General features: G+C 54.4%; 1 protein-coding gene across 5 annotated transcripts in view; it reads right to left on the bottom strand.

The window, feature by feature from the left end:
* Window positions 1-405: 405 nt before the first annotated feature.
* DVL3 (dishevelled segment polarity protein 3) overlaps window positions 406-15234 on the bottom strand; it is a 33450-nt gene continuing 18621 nt past the window's right edge. For 2 of the 5 annotated variants that reach the window (XM_048314681.1, XM_048314686.1), the window contains exons 2-17: window positions 12584-12653; window positions 9038-9159; window positions 8549-8655; window positions 7837-7972; window positions 7487-7580; window positions 7038-7107; window positions 6606-6745; window positions 6332-6408; window positions 5765-5832; window positions 5357-5407; window positions 5086-5235; window positions 4197-4328; window positions 3800-3967; window positions 2989-3201; window positions 2304-2702; window positions 406-1847 (exon numbers count right to left, since the gene is read on the bottom strand). In XM_048314681.1, the coding sequence (XP_048170638.1) occupies window positions 1816-1847; window positions 2304-2702; window positions 2989-3201; window positions 3800-3967; window positions 4197-4328; window positions 5086-5235; window positions 5357-5407; window positions 5765-5832; window positions 6332-6408; window positions 6606-6745; window positions 7038-7107; window positions 7487-7580; window positions 7837-7972; window positions 8549-8655; window positions 9038-9159; window positions 12584-12653 (2029 nt within the window). In that variant the 3' untranslated portion in view covers window positions 406-1815. Of the gene's footprint in view, window positions 2703-2988; window positions 3202-3799; window positions 3968-4196; window positions 4329-5085; window positions 5236-5356; window positions 5408-5764; window positions 5833-6331; window positions 6409-6605; window positions 6746-7037; window positions 7108-7486; window positions 7581-7836; window positions 7973-8548; window positions 8656-9037; window positions 9160-12583; window positions 12654-15234 lie in introns of all 5 variants that reach the window. The other 3 variants (XM_048314682.1, XM_048314683.1, XM_048314684.1) reach the window with 3 other exon arrangements.

Below are 15234 nucleotides of genomic sequence, written 5' to 3'. Positions count from 1 at the left end.
CGGGGCATATTGGGAGTTGTAGTCTGTGGCGGGGCGAGGACAGCGGCACGCAGCGAGAGGCTGGGCCCGGGGTGCGCCCGGGCAGGAGGCCGCGCTCGCCATGCAAAGTCCTGAGCTCGCCTCTTCCACAGGGCTGCTGGCTCCCGCTGGCCTCGCGCACAGGCATGCCCGCTTTCCCCCGCGCCAAAGGCCGCTGGAAACGGGGACCCAGGAAACCCTGAGAGCCCCCGCCCAGGCTCCGCTCCGGAGAGACTCAGCCCGCAGCCGCCCTCGGCAGCCCGCGAAATGACAGCTGGCACACTGGCACAGGGTGCGCTCATCCTGCTGGGATCTCGCTTTAGAGCGAAAGGCAGGAGGACGCAGGAGGCTGGGGGAAAATAATAAACGAACGACACAAGGCAGGAGTCCAATAAAACTATGTTTATAAATAAAAACAAGGAGATTGGTGTTGTTTTTATAAAACCCAGCGGCTAGGGCAGGGCAAGGGGTGAGCAGTGGCCAAGGAGGCTGCTGGGGACAGTCTGACTCCAGCGGGAAGAGGGGAAGGAGAAGCTTCAGGGAGTCAGGGAGATGAACTGATGGCATGTGAGAGCTGGCAGAGGGGCTGCAGGGGCACTGCAGACTCCCAAGGAGCAAAATACATTTCAACTCCATCGTATAAAAACCGTGAACACAAGAAAGACCAAAGGAAGCAATGCTATGGAGGAAGCCACGGCGTGGCAGGAGGAGAGGGCGCCGGGGCGCCAGCACCAACAGCAGCAGGGTCGAGCTTGTCCATACCGTACCGTGCTTGGCCCTGGGCATGGGGAAAGGGCTGCCCCAGCCCCAGGCACGTCTCCGAGTACCCAGAAGTGGAAGAAAGGCAGGGAGCACTGGAGCAAACAGACTCAACTGTCCCAGCACGTCTGTGGGCACTGAGCCCAGAGGCCATGGTTCAGGCTGCAGTCTCGTCCCTGGAGGGCTTGTGTGGCCCCCAGGCACCATTCACAGCCCAGAGGGAGCCGGGCTGTCCCGGAGGTTTGTCCTCCCAGCAGCCAGGCCAGCAGCACCAGGCAGAGGAGGACACAGACTTAGGCCCTTCAGAGGACAAATACAAGGGAACCTCCACGTTGCTCCAACGCATGAAAGTGAACCAGTTGTGTCCCACCCTCGCCTTCTAACTCCGTCCAGGCCCTTGAAGGTATCACATAGCTGAGCAGCAGCGCGACAGCAGGAGGGAGAAGGCCACAGCTGCCACCACCAGCCCCAGGCATGGGACAGACCCTACAAACAGGACAGGCAGCAGCACATTGCAGGCAGGAGGGCAAAGAGCAGGATGGAAGGAGCAAAGCTCTGCCCTTAAATCCCCCCAAAGTACCCCAGGGTAGGTGTAGGGCACTGAGTCACGCAAGAGACTGCGCACAGGCACTCACCACCACTCTGGGCTGGATGCAGAGGTACCGCCCCAGCCCCAAGGCCTGGCCAAGGTGAAGGAGGGTCCTGCCATGGGGGCAGTGTCAGGCTCGGACCTAGCCCAATATGTGGGCAAGAGAAGGGAGGCAAGAGGGAAGTGGCAGCATCTCTCCACTCCCTGGAGGCACTGAAGCCCTGGAACATTCATGCATTAGCCAAAAGGCAACTACAACGGGATTTAAAATACATATATAAGGCTGGTCCCTGCTCCCCCTCTCAGGGCTGTGGGAAGGGCAGGGCATCTTCCACGAGGGGGAGGAAAGAAGCCATCTTCAGCGCCATGCGTGCCCAGCGCCCCTGGAGCTCCGTGTCCTGCTGTCGGGCCACGCCACGCTCCAGCTCTCCCCCCCACGGGCGGCAGGCTCAGAGAAAGTCAAACACCCCGTAATTCTTTGCTGCTTGATAGAAGAAACACAAAAGGGTGAAAAGAAAGAAGAGATGTTTAGGGTGGAAGGACTGAGGCAGCAGTGACACACGGGCAAGCAGCACAGGGTGCTGGGACGGATGCGGATTAATGGGGTTAGAAAGAGGATGGCAGGAGGGAATTACCATCAGCAATACACAAGTCTGGTGGCGGGATGGGCTGACAGCACCCAGCAGGCCTGCCAGGCCTGTCCACCCAGCTCGAGGAGGGATTAGAATCAAGGTTTAGTTCCATTTATTTTTTTTTTTCCCTTTTTTTCTTTTCGTTATCAAGACAAAAAAAAAAAGAAACAAAAAAAACCCCCCAAAAAACAAGGGGTGAAGCCAGGGCTGGTCCTAGGAAACAAACGACAGGGATAGAAGGGGGAAGGAGGGACAGCAGACAGACAGGGGATGGGCGCTTCACATTACATCCACAAAGAACTCACTGGGGTTGCCCATGGCCATTCGGAAGGACTGTCTACTGGCTGTCAGTTCGGGGGGCACAGAGGCCAGGTCACGGCCCGGCGGCGCCCCGGGGGGCCCCATGGCTGACGGCGGTGGAGGCATCAGCAACATGGGGGGGCTGAAGAGAGGGGGGAGGCCGGGAGGCCCGTACGACTGCTGGCTGTGGTGGCTGCGGATGCTGTGAGCCAGGGAGTGCTGGCTGCGCTGGCTGTGCTGGCTGGCTGGCACCGAGCGCTCGCTGGCTGCACGCTCGCGCCGCATGCTGCTCCTCGTGGTGTGGTCCGACTCGCTCCCACTGCCGCCCGACTTCGACTCCCCAGTCTTCTCTCTCTCCTTCCTCCTCTCGCTGCCACTGCGATTGGAACCGCTGCTCCGGCTCCCTGCAAAGCACACGAGGCAAGGTTAGGTGCCAGCTCGGACAAGTCAGGAAGAACGGATGCTCCTCCAGCCAAGGGAGGATTGCAGCACGCTCTGGCACAGCCAGGCGCCAGCACAGTCTGTGCTCTCAGTCTCCTTTCAGCAGCAAGTCCCATGACCCTTCCAACATGGCTTTTGCCCTGGCTTCCCCCACATAGGGCTTTGCCTAAGCAGCCTTTTCCTGCTGCTTCCCTGTGCTGAACGGGACACCTGCCCACCTGCAGGCATATTTTAGTCCTTTTGACTCACCTTCACTGTGCTGGCTGCCTGCACTGCCCCCTCCATAGCTGTAGCCTGGGTCAGGGAAGCCGGGATGGGGGTTGTATGGATGAGGCGGTGGATACTGATATGGGAAGGCCATAGGCCAGGGTGCAGCTCCTGGGTGGGGGAGTGGAGCCAAAGTGTCCTGATCAGAGGCACCGCTGGAGCCATCATGATCATGAAGAGACAGATTAGCCATGTCTGCAAGAAAGCAGAGAACAGGGGTTAATCCAAGCAGAAAAACAACCACATGTGGTGAAGCAGCTTTCCGTCCAGTCTTGCTGATGGGATATGCAAGGAGACACAAGAAGTTGGCACTCTCTCTGCTAGTCAATGCCACCATTTGTGCTTCCTGGCTGAACAACTGCCAGGCTGTGGGAGTCCAAACTGCCACTCTAATATAGAGACCAGCTTGGTGGAAAAGGACCACATCAGGGCTACAGCTCACCCTGCCAATTCATTCCCCCATCCCTCTTATCTGACCAGAACCCAGTTGCCTGAGCACCAACCCCTTGCCAGCACTGAAATTCAGAGGCTGGAGACAGTCAGTAAATACTAAGACTGCCCAGGAGAAAAGATCACATAGTAGGTGACTCTGTCAATGCTGCTTCCAACTTCACTACCTCAGCAGCAGGACAAGGAAGCTGGGATATTCTTCGTTGCTCCCTTAACAGGGTCTGTAGAACAAGGGGCCCAGCCTGATGGCAATGGCTGTAGGTGTGTCCCTATGGTGTCAACAGGGCTCTGCAGGACCACTACCCCTCCATCCACTCCCTCCCACCCATGCCAAGAGCCATACTTCCACAGAGGTCCCCGAAGATGTAATAGCACTGCTCCGAGAAGGTGATCTTGTTCACAGTGTGTCGGATGTAGCCAGCCTTCAGCAGATTGCTGGCATATTTGCGGGACTCACGGCGGTCTGTAAAGCCCTCCACATGGTGATAGAGCCAATCTACCACATCCGAACCTGCCACCAAATACAGAGTTAAATTTGGCAAGAGAGAGGAAGACGGTGGCCCTTGAGGCAAGTGAGCCACACTGGAGAAAAGACGAAGTGGGCCAAAAGGTTCAATTTGTGACTCTTGGCTAGTCAACAGTTTGTTTATGGTGACAAAGATGCTCCCTTTGTCATCTGCTTAAAATGGGCCACCCACTCCCCAGTCCCTGCCTCTGCTGCAGGCAGCACAGTCTCTTACCAATGAAGGCATTGGGGATGGTGATCTTCAGCCACATGCGGTCACGCACCTCAAGGCCTGACTCTGGTGAGGCCATGGCTTTCACAATGGTCGCCATGTCACTGTGGATGGACAGGTGAAAGTCATCGAGGCCTGTGGTGTGGATGAAGGAAGGGAGGCAGAGGTGAGAGAGGGCAGAAGATTCAAGAGGGCCAATGGAAGCATCACACACAGGAGGAATGGGCCAGGGAACAATACATCGCAGACAGCCTCAGGGTACATGCTGTGTAACCCCCCTTCCAGCCTTCCCATGTCATCCTTCACATGTCAGCCATCTCCTCTTGGGCAAAGCCCGGGCAAGAGTCACATACTTAAAACAAACTCCTGGCTTGTTGCCTCACCCAAGCTCTCCAGACCCTTGCTTCAGGGGTCTATATACCAAATCACCCCAAACCTTCAGAAAGCAACCAAGAGCCCTGTGCTCAGCAGGACCCTGCCCCACCACAAGGCTCTTTGCACCCAGCTGCCTCCTCCATCCTGCTCTATCTGCTGTCTGGAAGGAGCTCTCAATTGCTCCAGGTACATGCTGAATCCACCTGGCCCCACATTCTCAGCCACTAACCCCTGACTGGTCTGAGCCTTTCCTCTGCACCTGCCACAGCTCCTCATTGCACCCAGGCTCCTCTACTCTCCTCACACAGAAGGCTGAAAAACATGATATTAATTCTCCCAGGCAGAACTCCCACTGATCCAAGTGCCAGCCTGGTGAGAGCTGCCTCCCTCCCAGTCCCTTGGCAGGGCAGATCTGGCCCACCCCAGCTGTCCCCAGGCAGATGTATTGCTCCCTTCACAGCACAGTGAAGGTGAGGAGGCCGTGCAGCGGGTGCAGCACGGAGGCACAAGAACTTACGTTCAGTCTCTGGGATGGAGCTGGTGATGGAGGAGCTGGTGGAAGTGATTGTGCTCATGGATGGACTCATACCGTACGCTGGGTAGGTGCCAGTCATCGCTGCCGTGTGAGACACCCAGGCTGCCGGGTCGATGGGCCGGATGGGCTCACCTGCATTGAAGAAAGAGTCAGTCAGCAGCTGTAAGAAACTATCACCTCATCAAAAAAACCTCTGGGGAGGGACAGGGACTCAGCATAGCCCATTCCATCCCCAGGATTTGCCGGGACTCACCCGGATCGGAGCATGGAGAGTCTGGCCCAGCCCAGATCCGCTGGGGAGCAACTGGGAGAGAAAGAAGAGAGGGAGGGTCAGCAGGAGAGGTGCAGAGGGAGAGATCCCCCTATCGCTTAAGGGGGGTTTCTCTTTCCTCTGGCGCCCCGAGCAAGTGACCTCCCTGCCCCAGTGAAACGCGTCCCCAGCGTGATGTGGGAAGAAGGGCTGGGCTTATGGGCATTTTGGCCTGGGAATAGGGCATAGCAGCCTCCTAAAAGGAGAGCTGAAACTATCAAACCCCAATTCAGTGCCCCATGGAGTCACACACACAGGGGAGGAACAAGACAACAACCAAGTAAGTGCTTAAGGCAGGGCTCTCACATGAGCTGGGCACCAGTGCTAAGGGTGGGTCAGCTATCCACTTACTCCTGGGTAACGAGAAGCAGCCCCGCGGACTGGGGTCCCAGCACTTGGCCACTGTCAGGGTGATGGGCCTGCAACAAAAAGGTGAGACTTAGAACCAGAGCACAGTAGCACAAACCCCTGCATGATGGATGGATGCTGTGTGCCAGCTCTCTCCTGAGAGACAGGGAGAAGCTGCCAGTAAAGTGACCTTGCTTCCCTCCAGCTATGGGTTTCCCTAGCGACATGAACAAAATGATGTGACCCTGCTGAGGGTTGCTAATGACCCAAATAGAATCAGAGAATCACAGCACAGTTTGTTTTAAAGGACCTTTAAAAGTTATCTAGTCCAACTGCCCTGCAATGAGCAGCGACACGGCATCCCCACAAAAAAACGGGCACAGACCCCAATTCCTTTGGCTGCAATTCTTGCTTTGGGCATGAAAACCCAGGAATCAAAGCAACACCAAAACCCTAAGTTCTGAGCTTCTGCAGAGGCACTGGCAGAGGTGGCTGGAAGACACAACTCACACACCCCAAGCAAACACTGTGCAGATGTCCCTGGATGGAAGGAACAATCCAGGTACTCACCCCGGCTTGTGCACAATCTCCCTCAGCACCCGCACAGCATCATCGTTGCTCATGTTCTCAAAGTTGATGTCATTTACCTGCAAACAACACAAAGAGGTGAGTCCCAGAGATGTGACCAGAGGCTGAGCTCCCCACTCAGCTCAGCAGTGACTCAGCTTCCCTCTTCCAAGCACAGCTTCCTGGGTTTAGCCTGCCAAAGTTCTCAAGGAGGCTTCTGGGTCTTTTCTTGCTGCTTTCTCGAGCCCAAAGATGGAGATATGTGGGTGTGAAGTACCTGCAAGAGCATGTCTCCTGGCTCAATCCTGCCATCAGCTGCCACAGCGCCGCCCTTCATGATAGAGCCAATGTAAATGCCTCCATCCCCACGCTCATTGCTCTGTCCCACAATAGAAATGCCCAGAAAGTTGTATTTCTCTGCAGGGATGGAAAGAGAAAAAAGTAAGTCACCCCAAAGCAGCAGGCACAAGCAGCCCTAACCTCAGAAAAACCACATACTAATGATGGTGATCTGCACCCCTGTCCCAGAGAGATGTCCTGGGACACACAAACTCTTGAGAAACTGTTGCTACAAGAGAAGCCAATCTTCTACAGAATCCATCTCCTCACTCCTCCTCCATGTGTTCTCCTTGCCCCCTCCCCAGTTCCCTCTCCGCGACCCAGTCTCGCTCTGGAAGAACTGCAGGCTCCATGCACACCTCCCACTCACCCATATTCAGCGTGACCGTGATGATGTTCAGGGACATGGTGGAGTCTGTGATGCTGCTGAAGGACGATGACTGCAACGTAAGTGAAACATGAGATGTCCTCCCGTGCCTCAGTAACATTCCCAGCCCTAGCTTCCTCCACTTGTCCTTTCCTTCCTGCCGCTCCTTGTGGCACCACAGCCACCACCCACAACTCCAGTCTTATGCTGGGAGCTTTGCAGAGCCAGAGAACATCAGCCATGACCCTTATGACCTCTCTACAGCCAGGACAAGACCTGTGGTCCCAGCCCTTGAGGCTACATTGGCTTGGAAAAGGTTCACACCACTTTTTGAAGTCTCAGCACTTGGACACCTGTCTGAAGCCGTGCCCACAGCAAAAACAGCTGAATCCCTGAGAGCCCACCCTGACCGGCACTGCCCTCCCCAGGATACCCAGCCCCTCCCTGGGTACCCGCTCAATGCGTGGAGCCTTCTGTTTCCGCCGGCGTCGCTTGTGCCTCCTCATAAGACGGGAAGCACTGCTTTGCTCTGTTGAACTGCTAAACCTGCAGGCAAAAGCAAGAGTCAGCTCTTCTGCTGCCACGGTGGTGGCTCTGGCAGCAAGAGAGCCATGGAAATGGCACAGGCAATAGAGGACTGCAGGGGAGAACATGCACATGGGGGAAAGACAAAGGCAGAGGGGGCTGCTAGGTGAGACAGAAGCAGATCTGAGCACAGGATTACTGTGCCCTGCAAAGGCATCTCTCTGTTCTGGGAGTCAGGGGGAAGTTAAGTGTTTCCCCAAGATGCAAGCTCTCCTACCTGCTGGTAGAGTCATCTTCATCTGAGTCGAAGAAGCTGGTGGTTTCCAGCTCACTGCTCATGAGTGTGGAGGAGCTCTCGTAGCCACCCAGGTCTCGACGCCGCTCTCCCTTCACTGTCCCATTCACCCTGGGTGCTGTGAAAAGACAAGACTCAGTGGGCTTGAGACAAACCCTTCCCCTATGCAGGGCTCATGGCAACCTCCTCAGAACAAATCTGGCCATCAGTCAATCCCGTCTAGTGCCAGCTAACTCCCAGTCTACCCTGGGATCAGATCCATCTTCTATGAGATACCTCTTCTACCACTACAGGGTGGGGAAGAGGCTGATGGGCCAGCAGGAACAATGCTGCTAAACTTGTGGAAGACTTGCAACTTCTCCTTGGTAGAGCAAGAAGCAGCATGAGTGGCAAAGCTAAAGCACATTCTACTTCTCAGCTAAGAAGACAGAGGCACAAGTGTCTCCTGCTCTTGAGGCTTCTACAGGAGATATCTCCTTTGACCCCAAAGAGTCCAACACCAAGCTCTGATGTAACACAGGTGTTAGCTCCTGCCTCCAGTGTGAGGCTACGGCCCTTCTAAAAGCCATAGAATAGGCCTTCTAAGCTGGGAAGGTTCTGCAGAGCAGAGAAAGCTGCCCCAAGTCTGGAGCTAGTGCTGCCACCATGCCCCAGCCATGCCCTGCAGAGTTCTCACCATGTTACTGACACTCACCATGCTCAGGCCCATCTGTCCGACGAGGTCGTTCCCTTTGCGACGACACCACCGAGTCTGTCTCTGTCTCATTGTCCAAGTTTTCCCGACTCCCCCCAGTGTTAGGGCTGTGATGAGATAAAACCAACAAATATGTGCAACAGGGAACAACTTGACAAGGCTCTCTCCTGACCAACACAAGGTTCCAGCCATCAGCTGTCTCCTTCTTGAGGGACAGGAACAACCACAGCGCATCTACGAGTGCAGGGCAAAGGACTGGGGATGCTGTGCTGGCTCTTTCCCTGCACTATTTTCAGCATGCCCATGTTTGTTGAGTAATGCAGCTCCACTTCAAATCTGCTCCCAGCCCCACTCTCCTCCCCTCTTGCTGGCTGTCATCCCCGACAATTTGGGTAAGAGTGTCCCAGCCTGGTCTGGGATACTGGTCTCGATTACAGCAAACCCACCGTGTGTCTCTTAGAAACCAGAACAGATGTCCACGTAACTTACTGGAAAGAGGGGGGCCTGGAGTCTCCAATTCCTCCTGTGCGCTCCATGGACGGTGGCAGCTCTGTCTGGTTGTCGGCACAGACCGAGCCAGCATCTGAATGGGAACCCTCTGCAGACACCAGCTGGAGGGACAAGAGACAGAAAAGGAAACTGAGAAAACATTTATAAGAGTGGCCAAAGGAGCTGGCCAAAAGCCTGCCTGGCCCAGGATCTCATCTTTGGCAGTTGACAACAGCAGATGCCCAAGAGCAGGTATGGAACGGGCCAAGCATGTAGCAACATTCCCCCTCAAGGCCTTCCCAGACACCAGCTATTTGTGGCTCAGGAATTCCCAACCCAGCAGTGAAGCCCGGGTGGGTGACAGCCGTGCTTGGACACTCTGACATCCCCTGCACACCCACATCACACACTCAGGTAGCCTTTAGCACACATCCTGCAGCAGGGACTGAATTCCCCAAGTTGTCACACTGGAAAAGGCAGTTAAAGTCATTCCTTTCCTCAGTTCTAGCAGTCTCTACACTTCTACCATCAAGCTGTGGGACCCAGCAGGACTTTCATCTTCTCAGCCTTTGTAAGCTGGGGGTAACAGAGCTCAGGGCCAAGGCTGGCTTTGAAATACACTCTTGAAACAGGCTCTTTCTCAGCTTCCATACTTGCATACTTTGCAAACTTTCAGGCTGTGTTCAGCTTACTGGCTTGAGCACAACCTTCGGCCAATCTCTGGGATGCTCAACAGATTCCCCAGTGCAGAAATTCAAGAAAGGGTTAAACCCCAGAGACTCTTTATACCAGACATTCTGTGGGGCAGCCCAGGCACACCAACATCTGTGATTCTGGCTCTATAATAAACCACCAATTTCAGGGCTCAGGGAATGAGCTGGAGCCTCTCCCAGGAGCTATGGGCTCGCCAGTGGAATGAAACAGAGGACAGCCCAAATGAGCTATTCCCCAATATTGCTCCCTGTCCAGGTTTGCACTCTCCCTTACTTTCAAGCTGTAATGTACTGGGCTAATCCCAATAGGGCCAAGCAAGAAAGCAACAAAGAGCCTCTTCCTAGACAGAAGCATTCAGGGACCTCCACAGCAGAGGTGACAGGGCCCAGAAAGGATCTAACAGAGGTTAGGGATGCCCACTGTTGCTCAGAACAGAAGAAACATGAAACATAGGCTGGAAAGAAGCTGATAGCTGCTGTGCAAACCATAATACCCAGTGTAAATGCAGAGGCAGCACTACTGCTTGCTGGTGAGGGAACCACACTGCATGGAGCCAGAAGCAGATGCCAACTCATATGCTGGAGGCACAGCCCATTTATACAGGTCTTGAGTGCTTCCCCGCATCACTGATGAAAGAGTTGTGCCCTGCCCACCTTCAGGAGCTGGGGAAGCCCTGGTAAGGTGGAAATGGTCCCCACAGATCAGAGTAGAAGATAAGAGACATGTACTGCCAGAGACATTGGTAACAGAGACAGGGATGCAGCTGGGACAAGGAAGATGGAGCAGCCTTGAAAAAGCCGGAGCCAAGGCAGCAGACAGGGCAGAGAGCAGCCTCAGGTGTCGAAAGCTGCAGAGCCCGTCCCACAAGCCCCAGGACAAGCCCAACGGCTCCTGCTCTCACAACTGTCTAACCAGCTTGTCTCATGCTCAGGTCAGCTTCTATCCCTCCAGCAAGCCCCACACACATGCCTGGCTCTGCTCCTGGCACCTTCCTGGTGACTTGTCTTCCCAGGACACATCCCCCTCCCTGAGGGCCACATCCCTGCTCTGGCAGCCACTGCCCGGGAGCACAGGATAGAAGAGATGCTGGAAGTGGCCAGCATTGCCTAGGGAAAAGTCATGTAACACTCTATGCTTGAAAATCTCAAGGCAACATCAAGCAAATAGATTTGGGCAGAGGGAACTAGCCACAGGCAGCTGTCAAACAGCAGTGAGGAGAGCTGAGGGGGTGTTTCCAAGCAGGCAGGATTGATGCTATCTTCCTCTAACACTCCCAAGAGTGGGATTTCCTTCCAGGAAGGTTTTGATAACCATCCTGCACTTTTCCTGCCTCTTTACACTGCCAGGAAATACTCACTTGGATTCAAGCCCCCGTCTTTCCCTGACGCTAAAATTAGTACTGAATTCCTAAAATAGCTACATCCCAGCCTGTCTGTCAGAAGCAGCAATGTGCTCCCCTCTCAGCCCCCAAACCACCCATGGACTAGGAGACTCTCAGCAGAGGTAGAAAAAGGGATCATCAGGTGCACAAAGGCCTCTGGGACTGCCATTACCCTTCATGCACAAGAGCTGGTAGTGATGCTCACTCTGGGCACAAGTTCCCTACAAGGATCCAGCCCAGCAGAGCAACAGCACGGTGGTCACACCAGACAGACCCACATCAGATCTGTGGCACTCACACTGAACAACCAGAGAGCCCCTACAAGGAGAGCCAGCAGCTGCATGGATACACGGATCACAAGGAAAAGCACACAGGTGAAAAAGGAGCACTGGAATGGGTTTAGAGACTCTGGGACTCCCCATAGGGCAGGTGAAAGCAAAAAGCAGCTGGAAAGGGCGAGGTGGGAAGACATCTTGGGGCAGATGCAGCAGCAACGGGATGGATGCAGAGGAATGTGTGATGGCCAAGAGCCGGACACAGGCTGTTTTCCGAAGGGCCTGGATAACCGCTAGAGGGAGGACAGCAAGCGTCCGGCCCCGGCTCTTTGTGTGGGAGCCCAGCACAGCCTTTCCTCCTTGCTCCAGACTGCACCCAGCTCCCCTCGCTGGAATCTCAGGGGCAGCCGTGTCGGCAGTGGGGCACCTGCCCACCCCTGTCACTGTTTGGTGTAGGGATAGAAGCAGAATTAGGTCTGACCTAGCCTGATTTGCTGAGGATTTTTACCGTTTTAGAGTCTGTTTAGGGGCCTCTGGAAAAAGGCACTTGAATATTTGCTCTGCTCTTGGTGTAGATCCACACCCCCATCAGAACAAACTGCAGCTCAGAAGAGGGAAAACTGGATGATGGGCTGTGGAGACTTTCCCCCCACTAACGGAGGGTCCCTGTGAGGACAGAGGGAAGCATGCAGGCAGGGAGCAGAGCATGTGCATGGCATGGTACTGAGGGAAAAGCTTGTCCTGCAGCTGCCCAGGCAGTACCTTTATTCTTCAGGGCAGTCAAATCCAGTCCGCTTCACCAGCACTAAAGTCACTTAAGCCCTTTGCGCCAGTCACTGGAGCGGGACTTTCCTTGGAAAGCTGACCCTGCCATAGGGGCACAGGGGTTATGCTGTGGACAGGCCACGACCACGATCTCTGCCAGGCATCAGTTACCGTGAGCTCTTCATACAGGTATCCCACATCGTCCCCGGTACAGGGGACCCAGCATCACAGAACCCCCTCTCCAGCTGAGGGACTGGAGTGTGGGGATCCAGCTCATCAGCTTTGTGAGCAGCCAGCACACTAACGGTACGGAGCAGTCCCTGTGCCTTACTTGGCACTACACAACCGAACGGTGTTTTTCAGAGAGGGTACAAACAGGCTGAGAGATACCGAAGCAAGGGGCTTGCTTACCCATGACACCACCCGGCCGTTGAAGCAGGGAAGCTTGGCATTGTCATCCGAGATCTCTTCTTTCACCACCCTGCAGAGGGGAGAGGAGGCAGTCAGAGCTGGGTTCAAGACTTCAATGGAAAAGGAGACTTTCCCAGATGGGTACTTGCACACAACAACAGGCAACCCAGGCTTGGGGATGGAGCAGGAGAGGACTAGCAGCTCTCTCCTGCTGCCAGGCCACAGGTTGCTTTGCCCACAGCCATGACTGGCAGCCTGGAGAGAAGCCAAAGGCAGAACAGCCTTTCTATGTGCATGCATCTGTTTCATCCTCCAGTTGACATTCTAATCAGTAAAATCAAAATTCAGTTGTATATAATAGAATCATAGAATCATTTAAGTTGGAAAAGACCTTTAAGATCATTAAGTCCAACCATTACCCCAGCACTGCCAAGGCCACCACCAATCCATGTCCCCAAGTGCCACATCTACATGACTTTTAAATACCTCCAGGGATGGTGACTCCACCACTCCCCTGGGCAGCCTGTTCCAGTGCTTGACAACCCTTTTGGTGAAGAAATGTTCCTAATGTTCTATCTAAACCTCCCCTGGCACAACTTGAGGCCATTTCCTCTTGTCCTGTTGCTTCCTATTTGGGAGAAGAGACCAATCCCCACCTGGCTCCAACCTCCTTTCAAGGAGTTGTAAAGAGTGAGAAGGTCCCCTGAGTCTCCTTTTCTCCAGGCTAGACACCACCAGCTCCTTCAGCTGCTCCTCACAGGACTTGTGCTCCAGACCCTTCCCCAGTTCTGTTGCCCTTTCCTGGACATGCTCCAGCACCTCAATGTCTGTCTTGTAGTGAGGGGCCCAAAACTGAACACAGGCTTTGAGGTGTGACCTCACCAGTCCCAAGTACAGGGGACAGTCACTGCCCTGGTCCTGATGGCCACACTATTGCTGACACAAGGCAGGATGCCACTGACTTTCTTGGCCACCTGAGCACACGTGGGCTCGTGGTCAGCCACTGTCAACCAGCATCCCCCAGGCAGCTTTCCAGGCTGCCTTCCCCCAGCCTGCAGAGCTGTGTGGCGTTGTTGTGACCCAGGTTGTGCAGGATCCAGCACTTGGCTTTGTCAAGCCTCATACAGCTGGCCTTGACCCGTTGATCCAGACTGTCCAGATCTCTCTGCAGAGCCTTCCTACCCTCCAGCACATCAACACTCCTACCTAACTTAGTCATCTGTGAACTGAGTGTGCCCTCGATCCCCATGACCAGATCATTGATAAAGATATTAAACAGGACTGGCCCCAGTACTGAGCCCTGGGGAACAGCACTGTGAGCAGCCAATGGATGTAGCTCCACTCCCCACAACTCCCTGGGCCCGCCCCCCCAGTTTTCTACCCAGGGAACTGTGCACTTGTCCAAGCCAGGAGCAGCCAGTTTCTCCTGGAGAATACTGTGGGAAGTAGTGTCAAAGGCTTTACTGAAGTCCAGGTAGATAACATCCACAGCCTTTCCTTCATCCACTAATCGTGCCACCTTGTCACAGGAGATCAGGTTGGTCAAGCAGGACCTGCCTTTCCTAAACCCATGCTAGGTGGGTCTGATTGCCTGGCTGTTCTGTACATGTCCCATGATGGCACTCTAGATAATCTGCCCCATGACCTTCCCCGGCTCTGAGGTCAGGCTGACAGGCCTGTAGTTCCCTGGTTTCTCTTCCTCACCCTTCTTGTAGATGGGCATCGTATTTGCCAACTTCCAATCACCTGGGACTTCCCTGGTTGACCAGGACTGCTGGTAAATGACAGAGTGACTCAGTGAGCACTTCCACCAGCTCCCTCAGTATCCTTGGGTGGATCCCATCTGACCCCATAGACTTTTGTATGTCTAAGTGGCATTGCAGGTTTCTGATCATTTCCTCTTGGATTACACGGGCTTCATTCTGCTCCCTGTCCCTGTCTACCAGCTCAGGGGGCTGGACATCCTGAGAACAGCTGATCTTGCTATTAAACACAGAGGCAAAGAAGACATTAAGTACCCCAGCCATTTCCTCATCCTTTGTCACTATTTCCCCCCACAGCCAATAAAGGATGGACATTCTCCTTAGCCCTCCTTTTGTTGCTGATATTATTTGTAAAAACATTTTAATTGTCTTTTACAGGAGTAGCCAGGTAAGTTCTAGTTGGGCTTTGGCCCTTCTAGCTCTCCCTGCATGCCCTCACAAGATCCTTGTAGCACTCCTGAGTTGCCTCCCCCTTTTTCCAAAGGTAAAATACTCTTTTTTTCACCTGATTTGAGCCAAAGCTCCCTGCTCAGCCAGGCCAGTCTTCTTCCCCACTGGCTTGTCTTTCAGCACATAGGGACAGCCTGCTCCTGCATCTTTTGGTTTTCCTTCTTGAAGAATGTCCAGCCTTCCTGGGCTGCTTTGCCCTTCAGAACTGCCTCTCAAGTGACTCTATCAACCAAGTCCCTAATCAGGCCAAAGTCTGCCCTCTGCAAGTCCGAGGTGGCAGTTCTGCTGATCCCCCTCCTTACTTCTCTGAGAATCAAAAACTCTTGTCATGTTGTGATTGGTGTGCACAAGGCGGCCTCCAGCCATCACATCATCCACCAGTTCTTCTCTGTTCACTAACAACAGGTCCAGTGGGTGCCTTCCCCAGCTGGCTCCCTC

Source organism: Corvus hawaiiensis, chromosome 10, assembly GCF_020740725.1.
Source record: "Corvus hawaiiensis isolate bCorHaw1 chromosome 10, bCorHaw1.pri.cur, whole genome shotgun sequence".
In the NCBI taxonomy this organism is placed as follows: domain Eukaryota; kingdom Metazoa; phylum Chordata; class Aves; order Passeriformes; family Corvidae; genus Corvus; species Corvus hawaiiensis.
Note: the sequence above shows the minus strand (reverse complement) of the source record. Positions and strands in the feature narration are given on the sequence as shown.